This window comes from Scatophagus argus, chromosome 6, assembly GCF_020382885.2.
Source record: "Scatophagus argus isolate fScaArg1 chromosome 6, fScaArg1.pri, whole genome shotgun sequence".
Taxonomy (NCBI): Eukaryota; Metazoa; Chordata; class Actinopteri; family Scatophagidae; genus Scatophagus; species Scatophagus argus.
Window position 1 is genome coordinate 13,466,710 of NC_058498.1, and position 20,118 is coordinate 13,486,827.

General features: G+C 41.0%; 1 protein-coding gene across 8 annotated transcripts in view; it reads right to left on the reverse strand.

Annotated features, from left to right (window-relative positions):
* Positions 1-534: 534 nt before the first annotated feature.
* The window catches only part of cep350 (centrosomal protein 350), a 34,554-nt gene continuing 14,970 nt past the window's right edge, over positions 535-20,118 (reverse strand). For 4 of the 8 annotated variants that reach the window (XM_046390944.1, XM_046390937.1, XM_046390939.1 and 1 more), the window contains exons 16-38: positions 18,429-18,619; positions 17,910-18,073; positions 17,502-17,612; positions 17,214-17,354; positions 16,892-17,031; positions 16,577-16,684; positions 16,259-16,476; positions 15,836-16,044; positions 15,294-15,572; positions 15,042-15,191; positions 14,669-14,829; positions 12,450-12,572; positions 10,601-10,851; positions 10,275-10,474; positions 9,762-9,903; positions 9,052-9,212; positions 8,830-8,963; positions 8,659-8,714; positions 6,617-8,526; positions 5,622-6,158; positions 4,930-5,076; positions 4,580-4,702; positions 535-4,014 (exon numbers count right to left, since the gene is read on the reverse strand). In XM_046390944.1, the coding sequence (XP_046246900.1) occupies positions 3,847-4,014; positions 4,580-4,702; positions 4,930-5,076; positions 5,622-6,158; positions 6,617-8,526; positions 8,659-8,714; positions 8,830-8,963; positions 9,052-9,212; positions 9,762-9,903; positions 10,275-10,474; positions 10,601-10,851; positions 12,450-12,572; positions 14,669-14,829; positions 15,042-15,191; positions 15,294-15,572; positions 15,836-16,044; positions 16,259-16,476; positions 16,577-16,684; positions 16,892-17,031; positions 17,214-17,354; positions 17,502-17,612; positions 17,910-18,073; positions 18,429-18,619 (5,824 nt within the window). In that variant the 3' untranslated portion in view covers positions 535-3,846. The remainder of the gene's footprint in view (positions 4,015-4,579; positions 4,703-4,929; positions 5,077-5,621; positions 6,159-6,616; positions 8,527-8,658; positions 8,715-8,829; positions 8,964-9,051; positions 9,213-9,761; positions 9,904-10,274; positions 10,475-10,600; positions 10,852-12,449; positions 12,573-14,668; positions 14,830-15,041; positions 15,192-15,293; positions 15,573-15,835; positions 16,045-16,258; positions 16,477-16,576; positions 16,685-16,891; positions 17,032-17,213; positions 17,355-17,501; positions 17,613-17,909; positions 18,074-18,428; positions 18,620-20,118) is intronic. The other 4 variants (XM_046390941.1, XM_046390940.1, XM_046390945.1 and 1 more) reach the window with 4 other exon arrangements.

Here is a 20,118-nt window from a genome sequence, read left to right on the forward strand (position 1 = left end):
ACACCTCCCGAAACACAGGAACACACCCACTGTCCAAACATTTATTTCTTTCTATCTCGTAGGGACGTGAAATGTTGATATCAGGCGATTGAAAGTCATGCGCGGTGAGAGCACTTGCACATACATTTTTTGCTCCTACGCGGCTCTCATCCAGGAAATAATCCTTAATGATTACTGATATGCTTATTTAACAAAAAACCTATTAGTTGAGCGTAAAAAAAAAATCATTCCTTACCTTGACCATGATTTTGACTGACAAATAAATAAATTATCGTCTTTTCCTGGGTGCGATTTAAACGCATCTCAGCAGAGGGAAGGTAGGAGATGAGGTTGAATCTTTGCTAGGACTTTGTTTTTTGTTTGTGTCAGACTAAAGGGATTTAAATCCACATATCTGCACATACAGTATAAAATTGAAGAATGGGACTTAGATGTAGATGTTACTAAACTTGTATCTCTGGTTAAGTATAAGGTGAGAAATATGCAACCTGACACAACTAACTTCTGCATACTTCGACATATTTCAAGTCAGCATTCCTCTGGAAACAATGAAAAGCTTTATTTACAATTTCAAAATTCATTTAGTTAACAAATATATACTATGCACATATTTGCAAAGTAAACAGTGTTTATTTTACAACAATCAGGTTACAGTAACAGTGGATCAGATTGGATAGACAGTATATTTACACCCATAAAAGAATTGTACAAGTCTCGAAGTGCACTTGGTGTGCACTCATCACACATTATTATAAATATTCATAAACATTTCAAAAAAGATGAACAGGGAATTCTAGTCTGACTGGGATTTCTGATAACAACATCCAATTCGGTTATTCAAACCAACCCCAGCCTACACCAAACAGCCTCAAGCCTCTTGAAGGATTATTTAATCTTTCAAATACACCAGAAGTTTGAGCTGTTTGATCCACATCCATAAAGCAATGCATATGACCAAGTACTGCATAGTTACAAAGGGGAACTTAACTCCCACCCACATACAATCCATTTGAGAGGACAATCCTAGAGGGTTTGCAATAAAGCCTTACAGAAAATGTTACTAATCATGTCACCATTACAGTTACATATGCCTACAGACCAGACATACAAGTCCTACAGCATGGAGAGGTTGGTGTCAAATGTTTTTGGTCTACATTATTTACAGTATGAACATACACCTTAGCAACACTGACGGTAGAAAAAAGAACAAGTACTCGGGTTAAGGTCACTTTAGCTCCTAACAGTCAGAGAAGATTGACAAGCTCTGTCACACATGCCACAATGAGTTTGCACACAGTTTGCTGGATCAAAGTAGTGCTGACAGTGAGGACCAAAGTAAGCCCTTAGATACAGTTCTAAGTGCATACTCTCATCAGCTCTATGACTCACAGTGTACTGCCTGTGGGCTGAAGTCACCGTGTGTCAACAAACTAGTTCCTGATACAGTTTTATCAGTAAAATGACTCAACTGTGTCCATATGCACATGTGCAGAGGGTCAACAAGGAGGCAATTCTGTTAGTATTACAAAAATTTTCTTGGGGTGAGGGACAGGAAAATCAGCTTTTAAAAACTTCCACAACTATGCTTCGGGACACACAGATTGATAAGGCAGGAACTGAAGTACTGGCAAATGGGTTAGAAGGAAGAGCAGTAATTTAAGGATCGTTTACAGCAGTTTAAAAGAGACATTCAAAGCAAATAGGTCCAAAGGGTCTTGAGACATCAACAAAGTTTGTTAGAAATCTAGAACTCAACTTAAAGAGGCACTTGAACTGAATGTTGAGAAAGACCTCTGCTGTCTGACATCGCCGGGCTACATTCTGATGGCTGGTTTGAACTTGCCGATTGCTGTACAGCCAAGTGATTCAAAGCAGCAAATAGGGCAAATAACCATGCTGCTACATGACCAGATATTCTTTGGCCAAATGATCAGCAAGCAACCATAACCAGGGCAACCACTGAAGAGATAAGAGAGCCACAGGTGTTTTCTCTAATCATATTAAATAAACAGGCTATAGGATAAGTAAGGCTCAAATCCAGCATTTCAGTACTGTCCTGTGGTGTCATTCTAAAATATCAAACCACTCCCGCCAGTCTTCAGCATCCCACTTGCATACTATACACACAAATCTGGGTTTTTATTATCCAATAAATTGCTTTAAAAAAAAAAAGCCAGCATGAATATTAAAATTACTTGATTTTTGAACTTGACATTGATTGATGGACGGTTTGTTCCCCCATGTGAACACACACACAAAGTGAAAAACAGTGTTGAATGAGGTGCACAGGCTTCAGCTACAGCACAGAAAAAAAGTAATAAACCGCAGGCGTTTTATTTGCTGTTTGTATGAGATGTCTGCACACAGCTAATGTAAGTACACACTGTGTGCTTCAAAATATTAACATATTGTATGAAAGTGGGACACTGCGATTGTGTTGACGAACTGGGCAGTTGTGGCTACAATAAAAGTCAAACATAACAGTTTTAATTAATTATTAACACTACATTTAAATACCCACCCCACCCTGTTCTTTTTCTTGTTTCAATAAGGTTTTCTTTTTTTTTTTAAACCTCCTATATAATATATTGCCATGTTCACATTCACATTTCTGTTTGTGCTTTTAACAATTTCATTAGATGTTAAAATCTGCTCTTTATATGTTGACAAGATCATTTACAATTCAAAATGTTTCTTACTCCTCCAATCAAACATTTTCACACAATAAATAATAAAATTATGGAGGCAAAATGTTTCATACAATATCTGATCTCAGTGACGTTCCAATACAGTGCAGTCTGACTGGTGACAAATTTCATGTGTTGTAGTTCTCCTCCATCACGCTGAAATTGAAATTCAACAACGATTATAAAAAAGTGCAGACTCTTTGCTTCACATTGGGTGAACAGTGTTGTTTTTTTTTCTAAGCACAGCCCCAATTTTAAGACAATGCAACAGGACAATGAAGCAAAACATACAGTCAAAGCAAACAAGCAGTGGCTGAGTAAGTCACCTGATATCAGACCAACTGAGCAAGTTGCTGAAGACCAGACTGTAGTCCTGGAAAAAAACAAGCAAAGTTGAAGATGGCTGCAATCTCTGCAGGTCTCAGATTTTAGACTTTTTTTTTTTTAATTTAAGGCAGGCTTACAAGCCCCTACATGAGGGTGTTGATCACCATCCACCCTTAAAATAAAGCTAAAGGTTTAACCTTGTAGTCACTGTTTAACTTCAACGTGCTGGATTACAAAGGCAACACAATAACATGTCACTGTCAAATCACGCATGGATCACACTGTATATTCTTTATCTGCTACTCTAATACATTTTTTGAACCCATATATACATTTGCTTCAAGATTCAATACAAAATACTCCAACCTACTGTTGTTCCAGGTTGATCTCATATTACAGTCCCGCATGGAACAATCAACTTAGCAGCATCAATGGACTTTAAATGCTAACAAATAGCCCAGTCCATCCTAATAAAACCATCCACTCATTCTCAAACTGGCATTTACAAAAAGGACCAGTCCAGGAGGTGAGAACTGAGACTAGATGGTATCAAGGTTTAAGAAGGCTGGATTGTTCAAGAGGTGTTTCTGTGTAAAACAAATTATAGAACCACTACAGTTAGTTGACACGAATTCAGTAAATTAATGTCATAGAAATAACTAGGAGTTGTTTAGCTAAGAGGTAATGGCGGGACTGAAGGCATCTGAGCGTTGCTGTTGGCACATCAGCTGGTGGAAGACCAAGCAGTGGTAGATTGGCTGAAGTTCACTGGGGTGAGGAAAAATTGGGATTCAGTTTGAGGTTGTGGTTTAAAATTTAAGCAGGAAAACTGTCAGGAGGGGGTGACTCTTTTGGCCCTCTTTTCATAGATTTGCGTCAGCACGTTTGCAGTGTCCTTCAGCAAAGCTTCAAAGATGCTGTCTGCTAGCTGCATCTTGACAAACAGCTCGTCCTCGTCATAGTTGACCCACTGGACCTCCTCCTCATGAAGTTCCTGTACCTGAGAGATAAACAGTGACAACCACTGTAACACACTGACTAATAATCAGATTTTCATATTGCAGGGAGCAAATCAGAAAAATGTCAAGACCAGGGTTTCCACTAGAATCAAATACCTTACTGTACATTAGCTGTAAGCTGATAAGCAGTGGTAGGCACTTAGGGTGTCTGAGTTCAGTTAAGCTCATGAAACAAGGCAATTATTTTACTGTACATTCTAACAACAAAAATTTCAATATGTTGTACTTTAACAGGCAAAAAACAACAATTATTGAATACCAAAAACTCTGGTTGGGACTCAAGGTTAAAAGGCAGCAACACGGTGTTATACATGTGAGATGCTACATGGGGGCTAACTGGAAGGGAACCATACTGCTAATAGATGTTTTAGCCAGATATAATTCTACTTCATATAAAGAGATAAAACATGACACATGCTTTATCATGAGTTACAAATACCTACTCTTGACGTATTAGGTGAAAATCTATGCATGGATACAGTATGAAATGGCTGCCATTTTAAATCACGTACAAAACCATCACAAATATTTAATTTTGGGACCTACCAGTATGTGATCAACTCTATCCCGCTTTTTTCTGCCAAATTTAAGCATCTTCTGCCAGTCAGTCTTCTGGCTCTGATCTTTTGCCAGACCGTAGAGTTTCAGTACTTCTGCTGTGATGTATTCCTGGAACACAATGCGAATAAAAAGAAACATGTCATCATGTGTTTCAAGCATGGCACTGGACCTGCAACTGTACAGAACTTTATTTGTTTAACTGCTGAAGGTACAATTATATTTTACAAACACGCTTTGCCTTTAACATTAGGGGTGTTTAGATGAGGATGATACTTTTCAGACACATCAATCACACGTCTCTTTCTGCTGGTGGTGAGAGTCTTGCAGAGCTCTACCTGGATTTTGGTGATGTCTCCTGGTGTCTTCACTCTATAGAAGCAGGAGGACTTGGTTCGACGTGGTTTGACCCACTGAGGCTGATCAGCCTGGGGGTCCTCAGCATAGATGTCTTGAAGAATCTCCCATGTCAAGTCATACACAGCCTGGAGAATAACAGACTCATGAGATACTAAAACTGAGCTTAAAGCTGCAGTGGACAGGTTTCTCTAAGCTGGATAATCTCATGCTGGGTCAACATAAAGGAGTGAGATAAAACGTTCAAAATGTCAAGAATATTTGCTGCTCAACAGCAACAACTGAGACAATATCTGGGGCAAGAGGACAGCTGTGTAGTCTTGAAAAGATGCTAATCTAAAAGAGCAGAATCTGCTGAATAATGGAAACTTGCCTAGCATTTAACCTCAGTGGACTCACTCAGAGTTAATTGCTGCCTTCAAGAAAACATTACAAGTCCTCAACGTACTGCTTCAGTGGCTTTGCACCACTGAAGCAGTACATTGAGCGCTGATTTTCACCAGCATGACTGGCAAGGAGGATAAAAAGGAAGTCAAGGAGGCTTGACTTCCTTCTGTTCAATCCTACAGGTCGTGGTTTTACAAAACACGTGTTTTCAGTGGACCACCTTTACAGTTTTCTTTGTAATACAAAGTTATTCTTTTTAAATGTTTTCAAAAGTTGTCCTTTTCACCTTTCTGTAGCTATGGATGCAGATGGCTTCCTGATCCTGGCTGTTGGCCTCTTTGCCCAAATACTCTTGTGAGGGTTTGGGGTTTGGCAGTTGTGCAAGGGTCAACACTCCCTCCTTCCCCAGGCCACAACTCTCCCAGATCTCCTGAGTGGCAGCATGGACCATCTTCTCCACCTCTGTGGCTGAGTGGGGTACCACCATGGCAGGCTGCTCAGGGAGTTTAGGGGGCAGGGGGAGAGGTAGCTCAGGTCTAGGTGGAGTCTTTACCTGCTGTTCTCCACCTGGTGATGAGACCAACCCACCCAGGGCTGCTCCAGCTCCAGACCTTCCCAGTCCTCCCCCTCCTCCCAGCCTCACCTCTTCTTCTCTTGGTTTCTGTTTGAGTCTCTGCTGTTCTCTACGGGAACTGAGGCCAAAGTCCTCATCAAACCAATCCTGATCATCACCTAGTTCATCTAGTAGTTCACGGCTCAGTTCCAGCTCTGCTAGTCGCTTGGCGAGCTCCTCTTGACCGCTGGCCCCCAACACGGGACTTTCCTATTGTGGAAAAAAAGGAAATATCATGATTACATCCAGTTTTGATTAGCCTCCCAGAATTATGAGCATCTAACCTCATCATGACATTACAAGTCCTATTATAAATCATGGTTTACATTTCTGATCTAGTCTTAGAGAGTATTACTTCTTTCTGATGTTTCAGGCACAGCAAAGAGCACCAAATTCAATAAAGTCTGTCAACATTAAACTGGACTTTGGCTGAACACATGGCAAAAACAAGGGTTCTCCAGGTCAAATCAACAAGTCTTGTTTGTCAGTAACATAATGTCATTGCTCTTGTTTCTCAACAAAGAACATTCCACAGTTTTGTTTTGTGTTTGACATTTCAATTCATGTCTTTAATATTGCAAATACATGGAGATAAACAAGAAAAATAATTATTTGTTTTCTTGAAGTTTTACAAACAGGTTACTAAAGAATCAAAAATATTCACTCACCGGTCGGTTACACAGCTCTGGAGAAGACAGCTCTTCTTTTTCGGTCGGCAGGAAGAAGGGGAGACCATCTTTTTGTTCCAATGAAGAGAAGAATTCTTGTTCTTCAAGATTTTCATCAAACAAGTCTCCATTCATCTGGTTGGCAGCTTCTATTTTCTGCTCTTTAGTCTTTTTGATTTCAGTAAACTGCTTCACTGTGTCTCTCACAAAGTTGTTGAGGAGTTTGTCTGCAAATGTGTCCAATAAGACTTTGTCCTTCTTTTCTCTCTCATCATCCCTGTTATCTGTGTAAAAATCTACAGCAGTAAACTGGTGCTGGCAGTCTACGTTTTCTTTCTCATCAATGTCCTTCTGACTCTGTTTCCCCAGGCCAATCTTGTCCATGTCAGAGATGAGGAGGGTGGTTGGCACATCTTCCAAATCCAAAATTATATCCCTTGTGTTACCATTAGAAATGGGATGCATGGACTCTTTATGATGCTGTGAATTTAGGTGGGTTGCAGCCTTCTGAATAAAGTCATCTGTAACCGTTTTATCTCCAGGCCCAAATAGCTTATGAGATGTTTGCTCATTTTTACTCTTTAGTTTTCCTTCTTTTTGGAATTCGTTCTCATCTGTTTTACCTTTATCCCCTAAACCTTTATCTGGCATATCATCAAAGAATGAGTCCTCATCCTCTGTGGTGTCTGTGTACGTTTCAAACTTGTCTGGCAGGTGTGTGATCTTGTCTGGAGGAGCAAAGATACCGTGGCTGTCGTCACACTTGAAGTACACCACCCCATCATAAGTGCCATTGTTGCTCCCCTCAGACTTATCTAACTCCACACCAGCCCAGAAGCCATTAGCAAAGCTGGTTGTACCTTTGAATCTCAGAGTTCCAGGCTGTACACCACCGACAAGAACCCGATCTCCAATTTTAAAACCTGACATTTCATCTATGACAGGAGACAGAGGGGTCTGCAAAGGAGAGATGGGTGGTGAATGGCTGGAATTAACAATGTCCTCGCTGTCATGTTTAGAGTCTTCTGTTTGGTTATGAAGATCTAGCAGTCTTCCAGATTGCTGGCTAGCTCCACTAGTCCCTGAATAGTGACTCAGTTCTTCAGCAATTTCCTCCTCTATCTCTTCATCCTGACTGTCATACGGTGTGGCTCTGCTGGGGGAGTCCGTTCCCGAGCCCTTTTTCTCAGCAGGTGAAGATGAAATGTGAGAGACAGGCTTGGAACTATGATGCTCCTCCCTAGGTGAAGAGTTCACTGACAACTCAAAGTCATCATGATAGCCGTCCGCCATGGGAGAAGATGCCTCAACATCCTTCAATGGTGCCTCCTTCGTTGAGGTGAAGGCAACCGAGTCAGGGGAGCAAGAATGGTCACTGGATGAGGACCTGTAACTCGGATGAGGTGTTGTTTTGAGGTCCAATGCATCTGAATGTGACTTACTAGAGGAGATAATAGATTTTACAGCTTTCTCAGCTTCAGAGGTTTCATTTGTTTTTGTTTGTTTATCTTGTTCTACACTAACGGTTGGAGAATAATGATGTTCTTCACTCATGAAAGAGGAAACATGTTTAGATGTAGACAGCTTCTCCTGGGAGTCAATTCTGTCTTCTTTTTCAAGTTTGAGAAGATGTTCAGAATGTTGACCAGCGGATTCAGAGCTTACTTCATCCACCAGCCCTTCCTGAATGTCAGATCTTTGAATATTGTCATCTGCAGACTCAATCATCTGTGTCTGGTCTTCCTTAGAGGAAGGTCTTAAAAATCCCCCTGTGGACAGGTAGTTCCTCGGTCCTGAGGTTGGACACTCTGGGCTGCCATATACTGGGGTTGGAGTGACTGTTGGTGGGTCGTCAGACAATTCTTCAGGCACTGAGGTAGATCTACTATGATCAAGTTGAGGAAAGGCATCTGTCATAATGGAAAGGGGTGCATCATTATTGGAACACCTTTGTCAAAATTAAATATATACTATTATATATATATGTAGATATTATATATATACATATTATATAAATTAGTTACGATGAATACACCACTCACTGTGATCTAATGATGCATCAAATCGTGTCCTTTCAGAGATTTTGCTGGCTTCAGACCTGAGAAGAGGGATTTGCTTTTAAATAAGCACCATTTTTTTCTAACTTACATCACAGTATAAGATTGAAAATGTCATTATACAACTTGTTTACAGCTGTTTACAGCCTTTGTTACCTGTGAGTTGATGGTCTAATACTGGTCTGCGCTCCGATTGAAGCAGAATCTTTTAATAGGGAGTTTGTGTCTGATGTCTTGCCTGGCTCCTTGCTCAGTTCTGCTTTAGTTTTCTCGATGAAGTTGTCATAACTCTAAAAGGAACACAGGAGAATAACAGCAAAGATATGAAGAAACCTGCAAATATAGTACATGGATAATTGCTCAGGCACACACATTTACCTCCAGCTGCTTCAGGAGGCTGGCTTCCTGTGCCTTGAGGCGCTCTTTGTGCCTCTTCTTCTGCTCTTTCTTCAGCTGGTAGGCCATAAACTTTCGTTTTCTGAGTTCTTCTTTCAGGGCCTTGATACGGCTCTCTATATCACTCTGGTCTGAAATGGGTTCTGGAGGCAAATTTAGATGATAAATCGCAGTTAGAATGTAAAACCAGTGCCAGAACTCTGATTAGCAAAGAGTAATCCAACTTTATGCCAACTCAAACTCAAACCCAATTCTGCGGAGATTAGTGTATTATTTTCTTTACCAAGAATGTGTTCAGTTCGTTAATGTGCATGCTGCTTCTGCCTGCATGCAATGAACAAACGTAGTTACAAAGACTAACATTCACCATTCACAAGCACACTCAGCTATACAGTAGTCAGCCAGCAAAATTGTCTTTGCTTGTGCGGTAACTAAGTGCAATGCAAAGTGTTCTTTCCTCTTATCACACAGCTAAGCAGGTTAGGTATCAGGGAAGTGCTTGCATAATGCGTTCCTGGCAGCATCACATTATGCCTGACTACACAGCACTGGCAATACAGCTGCATTATGTCTGCTCTTTTTGTTTCACCCCATCTTCTCTGGGGGGGAAACAAAGCATTATCACAAAGTATTATAAACCCACAAAATGTCATATATTGAGCATATAGGTGTTGAGTCATTGGTTAACTCACCAGTCTGCGTAGCCATGGGGGAGTCAGTTGGCTGAGTGCGGGCCTGGTTGGTGGTCCTGGAGGAGGAGCAAAGCTGCATCTTGGTTTTGCTGCTGCCATCTGAAGGAGAGGCAGTAGGGCTGTGGCTCCCTTTGAAAGCAGACTGGAGAAACAAAACAGGAGGAGGAGGGGAAGAGAAAGGAATATTACTTCGAGCTAAAACAGCACAGTCAGATGGACTATTAGAGGTATGGATGGATTAATATTTTACATGTACAGTGAGCTAACAAATGTCTAGTTATCCTGTTGCATGTGCCTCACGGAATATAATACTTGTTCAATAGTTCCATAATATGCTGCAAATAATACTAAGCAGCTAAACAGAATTCTTTTGAATTAAGTTGTCTGTTGTCTGTTCACAGGAACGGACGTTAATCTCTCCAACATGCAAACTCAGTTTTGAAGCATTTCCAGTCAAAACTAACTACCATCATCATGGGACTAAACACTGAAATACATCACGTTTATACATACTTGTCTGCTAGGTAACTGGGAGGCTGAAGTAAAGTCCTGAGTGTAATTCGCAGGGCTGCTATGAACAGATGCTACAGGTGTTTCAGGGATTGACGCAGGTTGTGCTGAAGATATACTTCCTGGTTGCTGGGACCCCAATCCCTCAGTGTGTATACTGGACTCAGGTGTTGCTGAGGAACAGCTGCCCTCGCTCACATACTCTGCAAACACATACAACAGATAAACACTGAGTCGTTTTATTTTTATGTTGATTTTGACCTCATTCCCAAACCATAACATATGTCCATCTTGCGACTCTAAACCACACTAGGATCCTGTTGCTTCACCTTTCTCACTGTCAGTTCTGGGCTCTGAGCTTTGATGGTAACTGGGGCTGGGGCTGATGTCAGATATCTCCTTTTTCTGTCTATCTGCCATGTCCTTGTCCAGAGGTGTTTGTCTCTCCCACACAGCCAGAGCCTCCTTTTCCATCCTACGGACCTCTGCTTCCTCCTGGTCCAGGCGCTGTTTCCACTGCAGCAGCTCCTCTGCATGGTGACGCCTCTGCATCAGCTGCTGCTCCCGCTTTGTCAGGAATCTTTGGAAGGGGACGGTAAGAATGAAGGAAGAAGAGAATGGAGAGTTGAGGAAGAAGAGATTGAAAAGAGATATTGTAGATGATGGTCAGAAGAAAGATGAGAAAATGGCAAAAAGAAAGAGACAGGAAGTAGTTGGGTGGTAAGGGATAAGGTAAAGTAAGAGGGAGAGAAGCAGGACAAAGACATTTAGCATAAGGACTGTTAAACATGACATCACAGAAGCAAGCAGACCCAAATCACCTAGACATCCAGTTATCACTGCAAGTTCACCTCAAACCTTTATCCAGCACACACATACACACCCAATACATGCTTTACTTATATCTTTGCCTAGAATAATCATCCAAATAAGGTAGTGTACAAGCACCCATCTAATGAACAAGCACAAATTGATGATAGTCAGGAGAAAAGAGGTGCAGGATTATAACAGTGAAGATGTCAGATTCATGCATCAGATTGAAACCGAGGAGATGAATGCCAACTGGGGGTAGTCACACCCACCTCAAAACACCTGTACTCCTCTGGCTAATGAGGATGCCAAGACTTAAACACAGGGCTCTGTTGTCTTGCAAAACCAGCAGAATTAATAATTCAAAAATCCAACATCCACAGAGTCACTTATACATACATAAGTTTTGCAGACACAGATGTCAGGTATAGCTGTTCTGTAATGTAGTTTCCCACAGCTATGGGTGCTATTACAGAGCAGTATTATTTAGTCTTGATCTAATTTAGAGGCCTTTCTCTTGACCTAATGTATACTGATGACAGGCCAGATACTGAAGAACCAGACAGGAAGGTTCTTTTAGTGCCTTCCCAAACTCTATTACAGCCAATGGCCATCTGTACTTATTATCCCATCCTATGCAACAGTTACCTAATAAAGAGGGCTAGTCAAGATTTACTGGGCTCATTAAAGAGATAGACCGCTCTATCTCTACTCTGTTCTCTGCAAAAGTCCTTTACTTCCATGTTGTAGCATGATTTATTCTCAAAACATCTATTGTGGCCAACAGCCACAACATAAAGGACATTGAAAAGAGATGCACTCTCTCATGTTCCAAGAACCAAGAAAGAGAAAGGGTAAGAGTCACAAATTAAACACCACAGAATGTCTGAGATTCCCATTCAACAAGGAAGGCTCCCATTCAAATAAACATAACCTTTAACCTTCACATAATTGTTTATGACACCTCTAATATTCCCATTTTAACCACTGTCCTTTAATAACAATATTAAATTCAGTTATTGACTGACAACACAAATATTGACAATTGGTATAAAAATGTGATTATATTCAAAGTGAAGTTGTCAAAAGGTTAGCTTATTTTAGCACAGCAGCTTCCTTGGACACTCCTCAAGGTTTCATTCAAAGGCTTCCCCCAACAAACTCCATCTTGGAAATAAAGAAACAACCCCAAAACAAACAAACCAACACATCCAATCAGTCATCATTCACTGTCCCACCCCTTCAAGGTCCCAGTGCCAGTGGATGAACACAAGCATGTTCCATGGGGCAGGGTGGGGTGAAGCAGGGCAGGGCAGAGCAGAGCTAAGTGGAGGTGCTGGGGAAAAGGTATAGAGCACTGTACAGTACCTGACCAACTGGTTGTAGATAAAGAGCTGGAATTTAGGGTGAAGGTTGGGAAGACAGACACTGAGGGAGGCCCAGTGGTGGGCCGTGAACACAGAGAAGAAGTAGTGGACAGGAGAACAGTGTCTACAGCACACAAGCACGCAACAAACAAAGTCAAAAGAGTCACACAAACATGGGTATGGAAATAAACAAAACACATACACACACACAATTGGGGGGGGGGAGGGGCACATTTAAAACACAAACAGGGAAACAACAAGTAGAGAGAAAGGGAGAGAGAAGAGCGATATGAGCAGATGTGGTTTTTATGTGCACCCAAGGTGTCAGTATGTCAGGTTTCTGTTAGATTTAAAAATGTTTTGGAAGAATATGGACATTTAAACTAGGATGTTGGAGGGGTTTGCTGAGGGTATGATCACTGCCAGACCTGCTTATGAAGAGGGTTTGATGACAGATTTATCAGCAATCCTGATTCTAAAACCAATTACAGCGCAAGGTAACAGTTATAGCCCTAGACGAAGTGACAACAACTTGGCATGCAAGCTGAATACATAGTGTATAATTGCTTTGGTTACAATCAACAGCAGGACAGCGATAACAGAGAATGACAGAGTGAAGGGAAGAAACATTTGATAGTTTATTACAAAAGATCATGGAAAGCAAGCAAGGCATTAAATGCATTACCAGACACAAATATTTAAGCAACTAAATGACTGTTTGTTAATCCTCTTAAGAAATTTATATTGCAATGATCTAAATCTATCTGTGTTCATTTTGAACTCTATAATGTATTGAAATTAATGCAATTCAAACAATTCATAATAATTTTAATCGTAAATACTGAAACAAATCTAGACTTAGAAACTGTGCTACCATAAAGAACTGGGCTGTGATTTATAGTCAAGTTAAAAATCCTAAAACCCCAGAACAATTAACCAAGTTGTTGGAGCTACCCGGTCATGAGAGGCTCAACAACCACCTGACCAAAAGCTGCAAGCCAGGCCTAAAATCTTAGAGGACCTACAGAACTCCAAGCACATGAAGTGGGTGTAATATAGATGATGGACTCCACAATGTATGTTTGACTTATCTAGAAAAAAAAATATGCCTTTGCAAGTCAAAGCTGCAATATTAAAATTATTTTATAACAGTGCAATCATTTAAAGGTCCAGTGTGCTGGATTTAGAGGCACAAATGAAATATAATGTTTATAATCCTGCTTTCATTAGTGTAAAATAAGAAGAAATGCTGTGCAAAAGCAATGCTTTGTTCCCTTAGAATGACCCTTTTATGACCAGAGATAGAGCAGCTCTTCTTTCATGGAGTCCACCATGTTGCACCACTGTTTCTACAGTAGCCCAGAACAGACAAATCAAACCCTGGCTTCTAGAGAGTGTCTTTAGTGTTTTTAGCGGCTATCATAGGGGAGGGTGAGGGGTCAGTTCCTTACATTCTTTAACTGCTAGATGCCAGAAAATCCTAAAAACTGGATCTTCACGACTGTCAAGTCACTTCTGATGTATTCTTAGTACAGATCCTTCTACAAAGTACTGCTATAGGTGGTAACCTCTAAAGTTAAGAGGGGGATTTTAGCCGAGAGTGCTGGTTCTTGTCTACTTTAGAGGGAGAACAACATGGAGCATGCTTATCGTCACATCCACACACTCACACATCCACAGCAAGAGAGATGGCTTAGCTTTAATTAGGTGAGTTGATAGTCAAGATAAGGACCGTATGCATAGAACGAAAAACTTCTGACTTTTATGGCTTGTCATTGCAGAATGACAAAAAGTGTGTGAAAACAGCACAGTGCATCATTTGATGCTGAGTTACTCAGCTGTACAAAAATACCTGGATGTGCTTTATAAAATGCAACAAAAGCTCTATGCGTAAACTGTGCAGCTGTGTTACAAGAAAATAGCAAGAACCGATCAAAGTCTATTATCAACACATACTGAGTGTTAAAGCTTTCAGACTGTGAACATGGGCCAAAACAAAAAACTAACAAAAAAATAAGAATAAGAAAATAAATCTGTCTTTAGATGATATCTTTAGTAGTGCAAAAGAAGCAAACCTCAAGGGAAGAAAGCGGCAACACACACCTATAGTAAGCAGTGTTAAAAACACTGATTAAGGAGCATTTGATAATTTACTTGCCAAGACGTTATCAACCAAAGATAACCCAATTAATGTATGAAAAATGAAAAGAAAGTCTTTACTTCTCATCCATGTGAGAGCGCATCTTCTTGAGTTTCTGCATGATGCTGCTAGTTTCACTTCCAGAGATGGACAGTGATGGAGAAGGGCTGCGGACATCCTCGGTGTGTCTCATGTTTGGGGAGGGAGCCTCTGACACAGGGGTTTCTGACACAGGAGTCTCCTGGAGAATGCATGAATGGACATACAGACCAAGTGTGACTAAAGCCAATAAAAATAAAAACTTCAAATGAACAGGACAACATTCTACAGTTCTAAGTATTTTTCCTTTCATACTGTTACGATCCGTAGAACAAACAAAACTAAAATAAAACCTTAAATCGATCTTTCCTGGATTCGGCTTTTAAGGTAATTAGTAAGCGTTGGACTACTTACAGGCGGTGGTTCACCTCCAGCACACTTGAGACGCTCCTTCAGTCTGAGTGTAGAGTTTCTCATCCGCTCAATCTCCTCCTGCTGCTTCAGCAACAGCAGTCTTTCTTTCCTGGCTGCTTTGTTGGCCTCCTGAAGTCGCTTGATCTCAGCCTGAGGAACATGAGTATAGTGGGAGAGAAGGTTAAAATGGCGGTAAGATCACCCCAGAGCTCCACTGTCACTAAATGACAGTATGTTTCCACTAACATGTACCTGCTCCTGCTGTAATTTCATCAGGAGTCCCCGCTGCTTCTTCCTGATAGGTGGCATTTTGTCATCCTCTCCCTTGTCCCTCAGCCTCTTTTTCTGATGTTCCAGCCAAGCCAGTTCAGTTTTTGTCTTCTCTTTAAGAGCTTTCTGGCGGAGACGCAGCAGAGCACTTTGGTGCTGCAGTCTCACCTCCTCATCCTTCATATACTGACGCACCATGTCCATGGTGAACTGCGAAAAGCTGTCCTGTCCACCAGAAAAGGACATGTTTGCATCCTGAGACTGCAGGAGCACAAAGGTGGTTAGAGTGAGGTGAGAGTAAAAATAAACAGCAAGACATGAGTTAAAAGGATAGGAGATCATTGGGGGAGCAATGAATACAGGAAGTGGGTTACTGGAAAGTAATTATATATGAGAGGACAAACAAGGACACCTGCTCAATCAAATCATCACACGTTTCAGGGGATAAATTGTACCATCAGTGGTCATCCCCACATTTCACTGTCAACCACTGACTCATAAGAATTGCTGCATTGCTCTCTCACCTTTAAGATATTGCGTACCCCTGAAACTAATGTTGCATTATGACTGGCTCCATCATCCTCTGATTCCTCATGATGGTGGGACTTCTTCTCCTTAGTTTCACGGCGATGCGCCTCTGATGGCAGCAGGGAGCGGAATGAGCGCTCTTCGATCTCATCCTCCGTCATGGACTCATCAAACTTGAGCGAGTACTCTACTGATGTACTGTCTCCTTGGGGTCCAAAAATAAGATAAGCTCAGTGTACATCCTAAGTCTTCAACTGTATTCACTCAGATGCCATTTGTGAAGTATTGTGCATACACACAGGTTTAATTCTAGTACAGATTAAATGAACATGATTTTCACATTTTCTCTAGCTGTCAAGAAGACACTTATGTAACAGCATGTTAACTTTATACTAACAATTGCCCTTAGCATCTGATACCTTTCTCATCCACTACAGAGGGGATGTTGTCACTGCAGAGGGAGTCGTTTGCTGCTGTAAGAACTTCCTCCTCTATTGAGCTGCTGCGTGCTTCCCTCTCCATCCTCTCTTCAGCTCCCCTCTTCCTCCATTCTCCCTCTACTGCTTCCTTTTTCATCTGTTTTCTGTGGTCAGAAGAGAGATGTGATGGGCTGTGGTGGCTGTTTGAGTCTGCTCCACTAAGAAAACAAGCAAAGGACAGATAAAGTGTCTTAAGACTTTCGTTTTCCAAACCTGAATACAGTAAAACTAGTGCTACATGACAAGCCTAACTGGTACCTGAGTTTGGGTCTCCTGAAGGATAAAGAGTCCGATTGACTAGGGCTGTTTGGTGAAGACAGGGGTTCCTCTGGCTGATTCCTTCTACTGGACATCTCACTCTGGAAGCTATAAGAGAGCATGCAGAAGAGATTTAACAAACATTTAGAACAGGTACTACACATTTTTCCATCGGTGGAAATTACATCTATTAATGTGATTTAATACTTTCTGAATATAAAATTAACTCACAAAACAAGTTGGTTATAGAGATTCAGTTGGTTAATAGAGAATCTATTCACAATGAAATCCAGTATGTAGTTGTTTTGAGTTTACCTGTCAGAGTCAATTTTGTCCTTACGATGCTTTGAATAGGAGCTCTGCTCTTCTTCCTGTTCGTCCAACATGGAGGAATCAGTTGCAACACGGGGCGTTACCAAAGCTCCTGCTATCTGTGACCGCACCACTTCTGTCATCTGACAGACAAGAACACCATATACAGATAACAGTTTGATTTGATGAGTCTTAAACTAGATATTACACTGTCCTCTGCATCTATTGTTATGTCTTAACTGAAACTGAAAAGTGAATGAGCTTTTGTTACAATACGGAGACACTGGCTGTTTTCCAGGCACAAAGAAAGGCAGTGATTCCTAACCTCTTTGATGTGTCGGGCAGCGTCGGCTGTGTAACGCGTTGCCTCAGCCTGTTGACTCATCATCTTTGTAGCTGCTTCCTGGAGGCCCTCCAAAGTCTCTTTTTGAGTTCCTGCCAGGTTTTCCTGCAGTTCTATATGAGCCTGGACAAAATCAAGTACCGTTATCATACACTCAGAAAAATAAAAGCACCCATACCTTTGAATTCATCTACAAATGCATATATATATTACTGGCGTGAATAAAATAACTGATGCATTGTGTGTGTGTGTGTGTGTGTATAGCTGTACCCTGGCTAATCTTTGCCTGTTTTCCTCTAGCTGTAGCTGTGACTCGAGGGCTTCCCTTTCAGCCTTGATCTTCAGTTCGTAGAGGTCACGCTCATGGCGCTGCTGGTTGACCTGCAGGATCAAAGTTCAGAGAGCAGTTCAATACAGTGTATCAATACAGACATTAGTGAGGTAGTAAGTCACTGAAATTTATGGAGGGCAAAAAAGCTCTTTAAGTATTTATCATATAGATGTTATGCAGCATCAATAATTAATTTAAGTTCCAGGTTAATGCAATAATTGGGAAATACTTTACAATGTAAAATTCACATCTGTATGGCACATTATGTCATGCATAGATATTGTAACTTATTTGTACATAAAAGCATAGCCTCAAGTATGTGCTGTCAAATACATCAATTATGCCACCTTGAGCATCTGGGCCAATGATGCGCTCTCCTGCTGAGCCATGGACACACCCATCAGCCTCTCCACATCCCCCAGCTGTCGGACTGACTCCTCAATAGACTCCAGGTACTGGAGCTCTGCTGCCATACGCTGTTGCAAGACCGCAGGTGAATACTGTAGTTCACCTGGGAGAAAGGAAGGACGCACAGGGTGAGCAGTAATGCTGGTGGAGTGAGGCACTTTGAGAATAACATGATTCACAGCAGTGGAAAACTAAAGTTCCAGTTAAAGTTAAGTTTAAATCCATTCAACATTCAGGTATTTTCTGTCTTCATCTTTATAATTGGAACTTCAGTGAGTCTAGGAAGAAGTAGTGACAAAAATTTAAACTTGTTTTTGTCACAGGGCTAGTGAAACCACATTTCTTAAATCTCATGGTGCACACTATCCATTTTTTCTAATTAAATTCCACTTCACAAATCATCTGTTAATTTTTATTTATTTATTTATTTATTATATTTATTTTTTAGTTTTATTTACCTGCAGTCTTGGTCTCTGCTGTACCACTGCGGGCTGTGGCGCCAGTGTTTGGGTAATTTGCTCCTGCAAAACCACTTCTCCCAGGCTCATTGGGAGAGTCAGCTCCTAGAGGAGAACAAGGATCTGGAGAGCCAGATGGGGAAGCCTGTTTGGACCTGGCTGATGTTATCTTCCTGCTGTCAAGTCCCGAACTAGAAAAACATTTAGAAAAGGAACAAAACAAAAGTAAATGAAAGATCAAATATTATTTTGAAACCAGTGAACATCACTGATGTTTCTAGCATTCAAGATGAGGGACTTTGGTGCACAAGAATGACTTCTGAAGATAGTTTGGACCATGTATCAATATATTTAGTACAACACACTTTTAATTGTTTTCTAAAATCAACTGTGAAACAGGTTTTTAAATCAGACACTGTAAAGTGGGATGTTATTCTGACCATTTTGAACAGAGGAGCAGGTTGACAAAAAGATTAAGAAAGAAGGGGCCTCTGATTCTGCAAACCCTGGAACTGACTCAAGCAGCATAACTCTTCTGTGAGAGGCCCAGACTATGAATGGCTACATTGTGCTGCTCTGAGATGATCAGAGGCCAAGGGCAATGTCTAAAGAGATCAGGATACACTCCGCTTTCCCATTAAGGATAGCAGACAATGGCACCTTTTTTTCTCCAAAGCTAACCAGTCAGATTCAACTAATATCATAATATAACACTATTGTGACCTTGATGCCTAAACAGTTAGCTGATGTATGAACAGAAACAGATCTGAAAGCAGTCTGCCAAAAGTCCACAGAGACATACATCTGTTGTCCATAAAGAAACAATTTTGAGATTGTTTCTGTCACAGTAATGAACATCACGCCACCAAAATAAACTCAAAACCTGCCTGGTAAATGGTACTTAGATGGACACAATCCTGCCTGAATGTTTTGCCATCACTGTGGCATAGATGCAGGTTCCACAGGGTGGCAAGAATCTGTCACCCGGGCTTCAGAGTACACCATTAGAAGGCTCAGTTATAGAGAAAAAGAACTCTCTGCTTTACTTTGGCAGCAGGCCCAAGCTGCGGTGAAGCTGGCTGACCTGCCCAACAATCCCATAGCCCCCAAAACAAAACAACTAGTGTTTTCTGTTTTGGGTCAACAGAACAGAACAGCAAGTCACAAGACTGTTGAGACTGTCAGCCTCAACCAGGGCTCTCTAAGCATAGTTTAGTAATTAGTCACACGCAAATAGATAAATAAATAATGAATTAATAAAATAAATTAACCTTTCTGGAATTACACTGTATCACATGGAGGCTGAGATGACCCAGTGCAGAACAGTAGGGATGCACTGCTTTAGCTAACTCCCGTATGTCTGTTTCCTATCTCCTCGCTAGTTGGTTTCAGAAATACTAATCAGTTATTAAACTTATTATTTTATATTCTACTAAGATGCATGTAGGAGCCATTTCTAGACCTAAGTGTATGTAGGACCCCACGTTGGTCCAGTAGGTGTCACCTTTGTGCTTTGGTAGCAATGAAGGTAAGTACTTTTACTCAGGAGACCGGTGTTACTGAACAGAAAAGCACTAATGGTTTTTTTGATCACCAGTTTTTTGGATAACAATTAACCTTTGACATCTTTAAGCTACCATATTCAGGACAGCATAAAATAAATCCCAATGTAAGCCAACACTCTTCCTAC